The following is a 12210-nucleotide window of genomic DNA, read 5'->3' as shown; positions in this document are numbered from 1 at the left end:
ATTACAAATCTAAAAGAATTTATCATGGTATATACAAGCTGAAAATAAACTCACTAACCCATTATGGTATGGGAAATGGTGTGGTGTAATGGTTTTGGGATGGCCTAAGCCAAACCCAGTCTTTCAGTTTTATTGTCTGACTCCTATGATTGTCTTTGACTCCGTTGCGTTTACTGTCTCATTTGCTTCTTAAATCAACACCAACTTCATAAAGTTTAGTTGTTATATTGTCCGAATCAGTTGTATCGAATTAGCAATATTTACACCATGATCCCACTTTCTTAATAATTCAGTAATAACTTCAATTTTACAGAACAAGGGAAATAACTCAGAGAAGAGAGAATTTCCAAGATCCGTTTTCTAAGAGCAGTTTGTAAGAGATCAATTTAAACCAAACATTTCTTTTTATACTAAAGTATTGACCAATCAGCTTTTAGCCAATCAGCCCATAATCACGTGTTAGTTCCAATTTAAGCCTTTTTCTCACAAAGAATTCAAATCGCTTTACACCAGTACAGAAAACCACTTGACACACTTACTACATCATGTGTTGGTTTGAAACTACGATTTGATTAAAGATACTAGAACCAATCATTGCTACCATAAAACCACGTGTCGCATATTGTCGTTATCTGAACGTTTTCAAGTACACTCAAACTTTACGCCGTGAAAACAATGCTATTTGAAACACTTCAATCTGCGTTAAATATGTCGGTTCAGAATTTCTTGTTTGAATAAGAGATTAACACGATAAATACGTCTGTTTTAACATTTACTTAATTCCAGCTAGAGAGAATGCAAAAACCGCCTTTTAAAAGTGTCAATTATAATTTGATGATATCCAAACGCCACAATGGGCTGCATAAACAACCACACCATACATGCAAAAGCAATTATTGTAAAAAACATCTAGGTATCTGTACCAGACAGCGGTTTTAATAAACTTAAAACACTGATATATAACCCAAGAAAAGTACTAAATAATTAATTATTGAGTACAGTGTAAGATATAAACAAAATCCCGCTTCATAATGTAACCTGAACAGCTTAAACGTTTCAGATTGCATTCTGAAACACTTTTTTTAAACTATCTAAAACTTAAGACACCATCGTGAACTAAACATTAAACAGGTGAAAAACGTGTTGAAATTGGAGATGCGATTCGCCACAGGAAATTGCGTTTTAACCCAAGGAAGACCCAGGGATAGTAGCATCGTCATACAATCACTTTTTCAAATCCATTAAATCAGCTAGTCAACTGTGTTGGTTATACTTCGCTTGGAATCAATACACTTTGGAGTGATATAGTTCATAATGAGACGCTTAGGAAAACTTGCCTGTTATAATTTTCCGAAAAAAACAAATTAGTTTATTAAATCGACTCGAGTAAAAAAGACTGGCAAGAAAAAAATTCTTAAAAGATCATCTCAAAAATTCGTCGTTTGTCCGGTTGACAATTGTTGAAACGTTTTTGTAATTCATACTTTAAAATTCAATTAAAATCCTGTTTCATATAAAGCGTCTCCTATTTTCAAAGCAATTTTGTCGAACTTAATGCTTAATTAAGGCATAGATTTAAAGTAAATGTTTCTTATGTACTGTCCTAACTTTGTTTGTTCAAGATGATGAAAAAATACATTTTTATTTGCAATATGTTTATTTGTGAGAGCGGCCTTCCCTGGGGTGTCCCAAAATAAGTGAATTTCCGTAGCATAAAAGATGGCGAAATTATTTACCGAATTAAAAACTCATTTGCTTATAAAGTTTTTACACTTTCGCGACGAAGGAGTTAAATTTCACTCAATCAAAACTCCAACTTTTCACCACAATAACAAAACAAATCTCACTGTAAACTTATTTCACCTTGTTGCAATATTATTACCATATAACTAAGGATTGTTATCATGACCAGAAGGCAACTTTTTTCTCCCCAGAAATTACTGTCGGCTTTCCACGGGCAGAAACCAGCATTCGTAACGAGTGTTTTAAATTTATTGGCTCCATGATGTAATGTACTTGCGCTGAATCAAGCTTGGCATAAAACTAACAAAACGATAATAATATAAACGGTACGAAGGTGATTTTGTATTTCGAAAAATTGCGATAGCGAGTATGTACAAATGCGTCAAATAAAACAAAAACGAATGAAACAAAGGTCTGTTAGTGGGAACGGAGGTATTATCATGTGCAACTAAAAGCTATACGAGAAGCAGCCTGGGCTGAGCACAGTAGCATTGGCCTTGGAAAGACCAACACTTTGTATCATGCGAGATTCTTCTGGAATGTCAGAATCAAAAGCAGCACTAGAGTTGGATACGCTTCATTGGCTAACAACCGGCTTTTGGCCAATGAATGCGCGTTACAGTTCGCTGATCACAGCCTGTTTGCCAGTTACTCTACCGCTACAAGCCTCAAAGATTTCCCTGGTCTTCCAAAGTATCCGTCGGGTTTCTTGGAAAATTTTTCAGCCTTGAGGGGGAACCGAGAGTCTGGCTCTCTGCATCTCCAGCTCCAGTCCTCCCCTGGACTCGTACCACCTTAAGGAAGAAAGAACTTCCTTCATCGCGTGGTAGATGATGTTCTTCAGCTGGAGTTTGTCCTCATGGTTTGAGTGGGTGGTGGAGAGATAACGGAACTCTTCCATCAGTTTAAAGCACTTATCAACGTGCTCCGGGGACACAAAATCTTCCGCGACTTTAATGCAGCTGTGAAGATTAAAGACCTGGATACAAACAAAGCAGTGTCAGCTATTGCATAAAAAATCTTGCGCGTCGAGAACAAAATTACACTTTAATGCATGGCAAAAGTGAAACTTCAAATTAATGAAAGTTCACAAAAAATTGCAAGAAAAGTCTTTTAATTTTTTCACTTAACTGTAACATTCCATACATTGTTGCATTTTAGTAATCTGGACCAGGACAAAATAAGTCTGCCAACCACAAAAGCAGGTTTATAATAGACATCTACCTGATGTGGGGCTCCAGCAGGTATGAAGACGCTGTCCCCTTCACACTGCACAAGCGGGTAACCTTCAACACCATATTCCTCGCGAAGTCGACGACGCAAGTTTTGGTCCAAGTAGATTTGTTGATCGTGTATGGGATCGTGGTCTTCTGAGACGACGATTCCTTGTTCAGCTTTGACCTGCAAGTTACAAATGTAAACAATTATATTTGTTACTACACACACGGTTCTCAAATTTAGGCATGTAGAGTCACAGGAAAATTCAATCAAACTCAAAGATGCTTTATGTACTGTTACGCAGTTAACTGCAACAGTAACGACAGAAAACTGCTTCTAAGTCTAACAAACCTTTAAAATGAGCTTTCTAATCTTGTCAGTATCGGAAGCCTTGAAAATGTGCCACAAGGCGCCAGGCTTGTGAGTCTTTACTCTCTCAATCTGAGCATCATCTACGTCACCCTCCTTGATAATCTGAAAAGCGCAAAATTTTTTATTCTAAAAAAAGCAAGTGGCAGTACTTAGAGAGAAACCTAACTTACACGAGTTTGGACTAAAGCCTCAAGCGCTACTCTACTGAGTGGCCATCAGCAGCCACTCTTGAGAGCGGATCAAAACTTTTACTTGACATTTGTATAGAAATTCGGTACTCAGTCCCTCAAAACGGCGACTCAGAATTTACAGTAATTGTGAGTGGAGATTGGCACTCAAAATTGTTGAGTGGGGTTTTTGATCTAGACTTGAGTAACGAGTTGCAGTTTAAGTTTCGATTAGCACTTAGGTTAGGTTTTTGATCTCCACCCTGTTCGATAGTTCGATGTAACGCTGTAAGACGTTGAAGTGTTTCTTTTTAAAAAAAAACTCAAGTTATCAGCGATTGCTTTACCTTGAATAACTTTTCCTCCGTCCCACGAGGTTCATCCCGCGGGATTCCGACGTAGACCATCAAGTTACAAGCGTCAGATATATCAAGGTGAAGGTTGGTCGTACCTTGGGTCCAGCTGTCTTCACTGACCCAACCTAAACGACATCAAGACAACGCTTTAAAGTCGCCTGATACAATAAACTGCGGGAGGAAAATTAATTTTTGGTGGTTGCGGTTTTACAGGAAATATTTGGAAGAAATGAGTTTGGCGATTAGCTTAAAATGGCGCCTCATCACATCAGCTACTTTGTGTAACAAGGTTGTCTGGAGTAGGGTTGGAAGTAGTTGTACATTTTATGCATTCACAGGAAGCAGCATTATTACCCGGAACAATAGCCAACATCTTGCTAATTGAAAATAATAATTGCCAATTTCACGCCAATTCCTACCAGGTATTATTCACAAAAAGGTAAAAATAGTTGATAATAGAGATCAGTAAACGCCAAGCCAGCAACTACACAAAGGTCAGCTCGTACCGTATGCAATGTACATCTTGGGACCCAGGTCAGGGCGCACAAAGAAATCAGGCAACTGGGCGGCGATGTTGAAAATCCCTTCCCTGCCGGTGTATTGCGGTAGTGGAAGGGCTTGCATCAAGTCGGTGAACCTATCCGGCATCGTATCGATGAAGTCGTCTGCTGTCGGCCAGTCTTTCAACTTTAGAATCATCTTTTCGCCTGTCTTCTCATCTTCAAGACGGTCTACGACACAAAGTTATACTTGTTAAGCTTTAATGCTCATTTGGTTGGCTTCGTCACTCGGCTATAGTTTTGTGGGCGACCGCTTTCGACCGCGGTCGGCTATCGACAAAAATCTAAACGAGGTTTAGCTTTTTACTTACTTTCAATGCTCTCGAAGCCGCACCAGAAGTCTTTCAGCTGAGCGTTGGTGATGATTGAACCCTTTCTGCAGTTCACAAGCGCATTCCCGGTAGGTTCATCACCGTGTTGTTCGGTGAATTTCTCCGGCAGCCATAACTCTTGATTTAGGCTGCTTGATGCTCCTGATGCCATCACCGGCTAAAAATAACGAATGTTCGTCAACCACGTGACATGTGTGTGACATCTGTCAACCACGAGCCAGGTGCGGGCGCAATCGGCTTTGGTCACAGGTTAAGTTGACAGAAACAACGATGGCTATCATGTTTGGAATATTCCAGAAACTCATTTTATTGACATTAAGACGCGTTAAGACTTACCATTCCATAAAACCAATGCAGTTGAAAAGCGTCAATGTTCACTTTGCTTCGGCTGTCGGTCAATTGGAGGAGTTCGCCATTACACAGCCAGGACCTGGGTGCGTGTGAAGACGACGGCTGCAGGCCTGAACAAAAAGAATGCATCTTATTTAACTGGAAGGCCGAATTGATATAGCACTTTAATCATACGAAAGCAAAAAATGCTAGCAATTTACAACGTTCTTTTGCAACGTTAGCTATCAAATAGAATACATACCTGTATGACGCAAAGCTGGATTGCAATTGGTTACAGCAGTAACTTCCTTATTTTGCTTCGACTGATGTCTCTCGTCATTTCTATAATGAAAAAATTCAAAATTATAATCCAGATTACATTACTGTACCACAACCACCGAATTGAAACTGTTAATTGCATGAAACTGTTTCTTTACCCAGTGGTGATGCTTTTCGTGGACGGAGTGGAAGTTAGAATCGGGGTACCGGAACTCTTTCTCTGTTCGTGCAGAGCTATGCTGGCAAGCCAGTCTAATGGCGAGGCGGAACTCTCACAGTCGTAACTTTTAAACCTGTTACTGAAAACAAAATACAAAATGTCATTAGACTATTTACGGTGCAGTCTGCCATTTTTAAGAATCTAAGGCAGCCAATTAGTTAATAGGTAGTTTGATTGCAAATATGAGAAGTCACATTCGAACTTTCAAGTTCAACAAACAACATAAAAAGTTACCTGTCCCGAGTGGGGTTTCCAGACAAAGGTCTACTGATGTCCATTTTGTTGCTATTGGCCAAGTTGGGGACAGATTTGGCCGAACTGTTACAGTGATTTTTCAGCAGCGGTGTCGGGTCCGACGAACGAGGTGCAAGCAAAGACTGCGACAACTTAACACTCTTTTTGCAACGACACTGAGATTTGATGCTCCATTTTGCGCGTGCTTCGTGGGCCATTTCGCAAAGATCGAAAAGGCAGGTGCTGCCAATTTAACAACACACTTAATGAGCGTCTAGGCTATTTCACGAATTAATGAACTACTTCAATCAGTGTGGGACTTGCTTCACCAAGCAAACATCGGAAACATGACTATGTCTTCACTTTTGTCTATGGCGCTATGATATGACCCTTACCTGGGTATAATCTGTGTCGGTATCAGGTGAGATGGAAGATGGTGTTTTCCCTTCGTGCAACGCATCCAACGCCTGAGATTGTTCTTATCGACGTCATAGGCTTCAAGCTCTAAATTTAGATAGCGTGTTTATGGCTAAGTGTGGTATCGGGACTTGGTTATTCATTTTGTAAAGCATACCACCAACCAGACCAAAAAGCGTGTTGGCTAGAATTAAGTCTTGATTTCCTGGTTCTAGCGTTATATCTACCTTCTCTTGACATCCCCTGTCTGTTCTTGTAGCAGTCGGAACAAACACCGAAACCACACTTTTGACACACCCAGTGGAGGTTGAATAGGGTGGTCTCGCATGCGTCACACATCTCCCGCACACCTGCCACTGGACGTTTCCAGCTTACTTTGACTGAAATTGGAAAATGCAACCGATCAGAAATGATCCGATATGATATGCTCAATATTAATGTTAGTTACACTTAGATCTAAACTGTGTTTTGCTAAAACATAGGTGCTTGGCTGATGTAAAAAACAAAACGTCAATATTGTTTTAGTGGAATCTAATATTAATAAACCTGTTTCTTCCGCCTGGGCAATCGCTTCTCTTTCCTCCTGTACAAGTTCACAGAATTTGCCACCGATGTGTCTCATAATGTATTTGCAGGCTTCCAATTCCAGAGAAGGATGCTCTTCTCTATCCTTGGACTCTTTTTCTTCCTTTTGACACAGATCGGGAAGCCACAAGGAGAGATCACTGATGCGGCTGTCCTCCGGATCACAAAATCCAGCGGCTTGGAGTTGCCCATTGATAAAAGCAAGCCTGTTAACGTGTAACCAATCGATTAATAATTAATCAATTACATCAATTTGTAAACATTGTTTTACTAGAACTCTTCAAGTGTAATATTTTTACAGTAATTTATCAAAATTTAACAAATGCTGCAGATAATTCACATCACAATTCAAATATTGTCGTGTAATGACAGGAAACCATTGGGCTATTCAACTCACTTCCTAAATCCGTAAAAGCGGCAAAAGATAGCATTGTTTTCCTTTCGCTTTACGCTACGGCATTCCCGACATTTGGGAAGAGAAGCTCCATTGAAAGATGTAAGGATGGTGATTCCAGGAAGAGCTACACAAAATAGCAAGATGGAGCATATGCAAACAAACAAACAGTGGCAAACATACTAAGCTTATTACGCAAGGGGCTGCATTACGAAGTTTTTAAACAAAGCTAATACATTATGGAAGAAAAAAAAATGGAAAACTTATTAAGCGTACGTGACCTGGCAATTGGTGATGCAACCCGACATTAATCTGTAAGCAGATAGCACGTGCAAAGAACTCGTGAATTATTAATGTCAATACCAAAGCAATGGAATAATACCTGTAATTTCGTGGCAAGCTGCGTCTTGCATAAATGACTCACTCGTCCGTTTCAGTCTGGCTTGCTCTTTGCGGCAGAGTAACACAGACATAGGAAGCCCATCTAAATGAAAGCAAATCAATTTTTACAACGCAAAAAAGGAAGTTTTAAAAACATTGTATTTTCATGCAACAACTATTGATAAATTGAACAACAATAACGCTAACTAATAAACAATTGACTATAAGGTTATAACCATGTAATATATTACTTTGACCAAGAGGCATCTCTGGAGGTCCCCTCAGCTTCTTGCTACAGGACTTCTTTTTATTCTTCCTACCATCTGGACTCTCATTTCCATCGCCTTCACTTCCAATAGCTGTCTCCTCAGCGCTTGTCGATTTCGGTTGAAGCAACTGTCCTAGCAAATATTTCTTACTATTGGATATGACACAGTGACCACGCTTCTGTGATTTGGGTTTGGATGGTAGTTTTGCATCTTTATCTTTGGACTCTTCTTTTGGAAGGTCATCATGAGAGTCTGCTGCACTTGGAGTAGAGGGTGAAGAGATGCTCTGCTCAAGAGGATCGTGACTGGGGGAAGAATCGGACTTTCGAGACTTCTTCCCTTCCTTGTCTTTGTGTTTTCTCTTTTTCGGCTTGTTCGAATCTTTTTCTTTTCTCTCTTTATCTTGTTTACGATGCTTCTTCTTTGGTTTCTTAACAGGAGGAGCAAGAAGGTCATCGGATGCAGCTGCCTTATCTGTGTCTACAGGATTCTCACCTCCAGCTGACAAAAGGCCCATGTCAGTTAATGGAGAAACTTGCAGATCACTGGAGTTCTTCCTCTTAAAAGGTTTGGCGGCGGGTGATTTTGTCGCATCGTCAGATTCATCGGACATCCGCTTAAGCCACTCCTTCTTCATTTTTGGACAACTCGATGGCTTTGCAACAGGAGGATTACCATCACCAGATGGTGGTCTTACAGAGCTTTTGCTGGAAGTTGATCCCCATGAATAATCTGAAATGCTTGAAGCGTCGGAACCAGGGCTAACAGCCGTGTTACTGTTAGGAGTTTTTGGCTTCGACTCAACGTCTATTTTTAAAGACTTCACCAGATTTTTTGGCACATCGCTTTCATTTTTCCTTGAATTCATACTAAAGTCTGATGGTTTTTGCTGAACTTTGCAGCTAGGTGATGATGCCTGCTGATTAAGCAAAGAAGGATTTGGGGACTTGGCATTCCCATTCACTAGGTTGGCAATGGACATCGAAGGCATTTGATAATGGGAATAATTAATTGGGGTTCCGTTAGGAGAGGGAACCATAGTATTTGCGTGCACATCAGACTTTGAAACAGGTGGAACAAAGTTTGATATTTTAGGTGACTGTCTTTCATTGGTGTTGATCTTGTTTTTTGCATTTACATCATTTGCTGCAGATGGTTGTGGCTTCGCAGTGCTGAGATTTAAACCGTTTTCATTTTTCATCAGTGCATCCTTGAGTATATGCTTACTAGGAGCACCAGGATACTGGTTATTGATCTTTGATGTATCACCCCAACTCACATTGGAAGCTCTGATGCCAAAATAGCCAGCAGCGGCAAGTTCTCGCAGGTATGGATCTCTTGCAATATCGGGAGAAAAATTTTTCATAACATGAGGATTTATTTCTTTGTACATAGCTCCTCGGCTCACAGGAGGTTGAGTGAGTTCCTTGCAGACCTTCTTGAGAACTTCAGGTTGGGAGTTCGATTCGGCACTGGTTCGTTTTCTCACATCTTTGCTGCTTCCTTGTGTATGGGCTTCAGGGGGTTCAGTCTTTACATCCATAGCATTGCTGGGTTTAACTTCATAGCACTTGGGTGACAAATCCTTTTGTTCGACTTTCACTCGTGGTGCAGTTGTGGTAGGTTTCTGGTAAAGAACATGAGTTGGGGAGGAGGATACTTCAGTTGGTATACATTCTTTTCCCCCGTGCACTTCTGTTACTTTATAATGGCCACCATTGATAATCACGGAGTGGGTGGAGTTGTCTGTAGCAGATTTAGCGGTAGACATAATAGAAGGCCTTGGAAAGTGATAAAGACTGTTTAAAGAAGCCTGAGACAGAATCTTTGCTCTACTTCCATCAGCCATTAGGGGGCCCAATCTCTCTGGGCTAGGTGTACGGTTATAGGGCCTATGATTAATCGTGTCCCTTTCAGTGATGTACCTAATGTCACGATGACCTTCGCGGTAAGCTGCAGCCGGTGAACTCTTTACAACTACTCCTTTCTCTTTGTTATGGAAACCAGACTTCTGACTGACTTCACTCTTAGCTGATGTTGGAGAAGATCGTTGTTGGCTTGACGGACTGTATTTCAGAGAGTTTATGTTGAATACTGCCGCCTGTGTTGGAGTATGGGTAGTCACTGTCAGCTTTGAGGGCCCTCCACCTGAAGAGTGTTGAGGTCCAGGCATCATGTAGTTGTAGTATGGATTATTTGCTTGCGGTAAATGGTGGTGATATGGGTTAATGGTTGAAGAAGGCACAGTTGAAACCGCGTCCACTGGATGAGAAGTCGGATTTTGCCCACTAGTCTTTGTCAAAACCGTTTTGTGCTTTTCTTTACTGCCATCCAAGGACTTTGTCGCTTCGCTCAGCAGAGGTGGCTGCCAGATCTTACTGCTGCTGGCAACAGTTTGGCCAGGAGATGTTGTGTTGCCCTGTTGCTTTTGACGAACAACATCAGCTGTAGGATACACCCTTTGAGAGGGCTGGCTGGTTTGAGCAGGACTAATCCTCGACTCATGCCTTTCTTTTTCATTTAGTCCATTACTTTTTTGCATCGTCTCGTAACGAGCAGCGTTGAAAGCAATCATGGTAGCGGGATCAACCATTCCTAAAGCTGCGTGTGGCATGTTACCAGGCACATGAGGTTGCTCGTGAAACCAAGGATGTGATGAGGGTTTATCTGACCTAGAATGAGCAGCAATAGCTTGATCAACCATATGACTCTTCTCAGCAGCAATTTTATTTTGTTCTTCAACTTTTGCTTTCATCTGCTGAAAATATTAATTGTTTGTCAATTAAATAAAATTTTACACTGTAACAATAAACAAAACGTGGTTCACCTGTGTGCTAATTAGTTCTTGGATTATATTGAAACACAACTTACAGCTTTATATATTTCTTCTTTCCTCCTAGCATCTTCTTCCAACTCTTTGAACTTCCTTTTTTGCTCTTCCTCAAGTTGCCTTTTCTCCTCTTCTTGCCTCCTGAGGAGCTGATCTCGCTCTTTTATGATTAAATCACCACCATGCGGCACCATCCTATTTGGTGAGGGATTATGCTTCGCATAAGGGACGTCACTTCTATGAGGTGAAGATGTGGTGGCATGATCGACAGGATGTGAATAGGGATGAGAATGTGGAGTTGGATCTGGTGCAGACTCAAGTGGTGGTCGGCGTGGTGATGTACTCAATTTTGAGAGTTGAGAAACCTTTTTAGGCACAACAGGGTTAGGAGAATGAACAGCTTCGTGAATTTTTTCCTGTTTAAAATGTTCCGGATGTATTTTCCTGAAGATACATACAATACAATCAGAATAGGACTAAAAAGATTGTTTTATGCCAGCAGGAAAAAGTTATTTTGATGATTAAAGTTTCTAACCCTGCTTCTTTTCCAGGTGATGTTTGTGGTACTAGTTTAGGAGAAGCAGTGCCAGCAGGATCAGGCTGGTACAAAGCTGGATATGCGGGAAGCCCTTCTGGCATGTTTCTCCAAAACGTAGCCAATGCCTAAACACAACAAACCATTTTTAGCAAAATTGGAGAACAGTCTAGCAGTGCAACATATACTGTTGTTCAAACCACAGGGTTTTTACATGTTGTTGCTGAAGTTCTTTTTCCAAAAGCCAAGGAGCCATTAGCTGATGTGGTAAAGTTCGAGCTACAGCTTGTAACCTTGCCTGTGCTAGAGCTGTAGCATTGAGCCCACCAGGAGCCAGTGCCTGTCAACATAAATGGATTGAACTGAATTCAAAATCCAACTGCTATGTTTGTCTGAGTTCAAATGTAAACCAATCAATATTAAATTGAAGAATGTCGAATTTTATTGATTCTGACAACGAAAAAATACTTACAGGATTGCCATAGAATAACTGCAGCCCATATGGTGTGTTAAGGTATGGGTGTGTAAGAAAGGGTTGCTGTCCAGGCAGCTGTGTCAACTGTGGCTGTTGTTGCTGCTGCTGCTGCTGCTGTTGCTGTCTCAGAACCTGCATATTGGTTACTCATCTTGTTAAAATAAAGTCGACTTAACTATAGCTAAGTAAGGATCAACAGAAGATTGTATAACCTGCTGCTGGGCGGCTGTTTCCAGTAACACTCGTGAATGCTGACTCTGATGCATTGTAGTTCTTGTGTTTATGTCTTCACTCTTTGCAGCACTACCTGTAATTGTAAAAATTCTTTGGTTATTTTCCTAAACACTGTATTTGGATGAAATAACGAAAAATAGGACATGTATGAGAAACTATATTTTACTTCTATTGAAAGCAGATCAGTCATACGACGCATTACCCGATTTGCATTGTCATTACAATGGTGTTAGAAATTGGAAACTCTTCCGGCTTAAATCTTATATATACAGAGTTTTG

At 40.6% G+C, this 12210-nt stretch overlaps 1 protein-coding gene across 5 annotated transcripts in view; it reads right to left on the bottom strand.

The window, feature by feature from the left end:
• Positions 1-1976: 1976 nt before the first annotated feature.
• Positions 1977-12210, bottom strand: part of LOC143459469 (uncharacterized) — a 37170-nt gene continuing 26936 nt past the window's right edge. For 2 of the 5 annotated variants that reach the window (XM_076956645.1, XM_076956648.1), the window contains 21 exons: positions 11910-12000; positions 11695-11829; positions 11437-11562; positions 11223-11350; positions 10729-11131; positions 7840-10615; positions 7590-7691; positions 7211-7334; positions 6775-7019; positions 6456-6608; positions 6207-6315; positions 5812-6054; positions 5516-5656; positions 5341-5420; positions 5085-5209; positions 4728-4905; positions 4363-4587; positions 3848-3981; positions 3313-3435; positions 2968-3144; positions 1977-2722 (listed from right to left, as the gene is read on the bottom strand). In XM_076956645.1, coding sequence (XP_076812760.1) covers positions 2465-2722; positions 2968-3144; positions 3313-3435; positions 3848-3981; positions 4363-4587; positions 4728-4905; positions 5085-5209; positions 5341-5420; positions 5516-5656; positions 5812-6054; positions 6207-6315; positions 6456-6608; positions 6775-7019; positions 7211-7334; positions 7590-7691; positions 7840-10615; positions 10729-11131; positions 11223-11350; positions 11437-11562; positions 11695-11829; positions 11910-12000 — 6076 coding nt within the window. In that variant the 3' untranslated portion in view covers positions 1977-2464. Of the gene's footprint in view, positions 2723-2967; positions 3145-3312; positions 3436-3847; positions 3982-4362; positions 4588-4727; positions 4906-5084; positions 5210-5340; positions 5421-5515; positions 5657-5811; positions 6055-6206; positions 6316-6455; positions 6609-6774; positions 7020-7210; positions 7335-7589; positions 7692-7839; positions 10616-10728; positions 11132-11222; positions 11351-11436; positions 11563-11694; positions 11830-11909; positions 12005-12210 lie in introns of all 5 variants that reach the window. The other 3 variants (XM_076956646.1, XM_076956649.1, XM_076956647.1) reach the window with 2 other exon arrangements.

Source organism: Clavelina lepadiformis, chromosome 5, assembly GCF_947623445.1.
Source record: "Clavelina lepadiformis chromosome 5, kaClaLepa1.1, whole genome shotgun sequence".
Taxonomy (NCBI): domain Eukaryota; kingdom Metazoa; phylum Chordata; class Ascidiacea; order Aplousobranchia; family Clavelinidae; genus Clavelina; species Clavelina lepadiformis.
The sequence above is the reverse complement of the archived record's forward strand: the minus strand, read 5'-3'. Positions and strand labels throughout refer to the sequence as shown.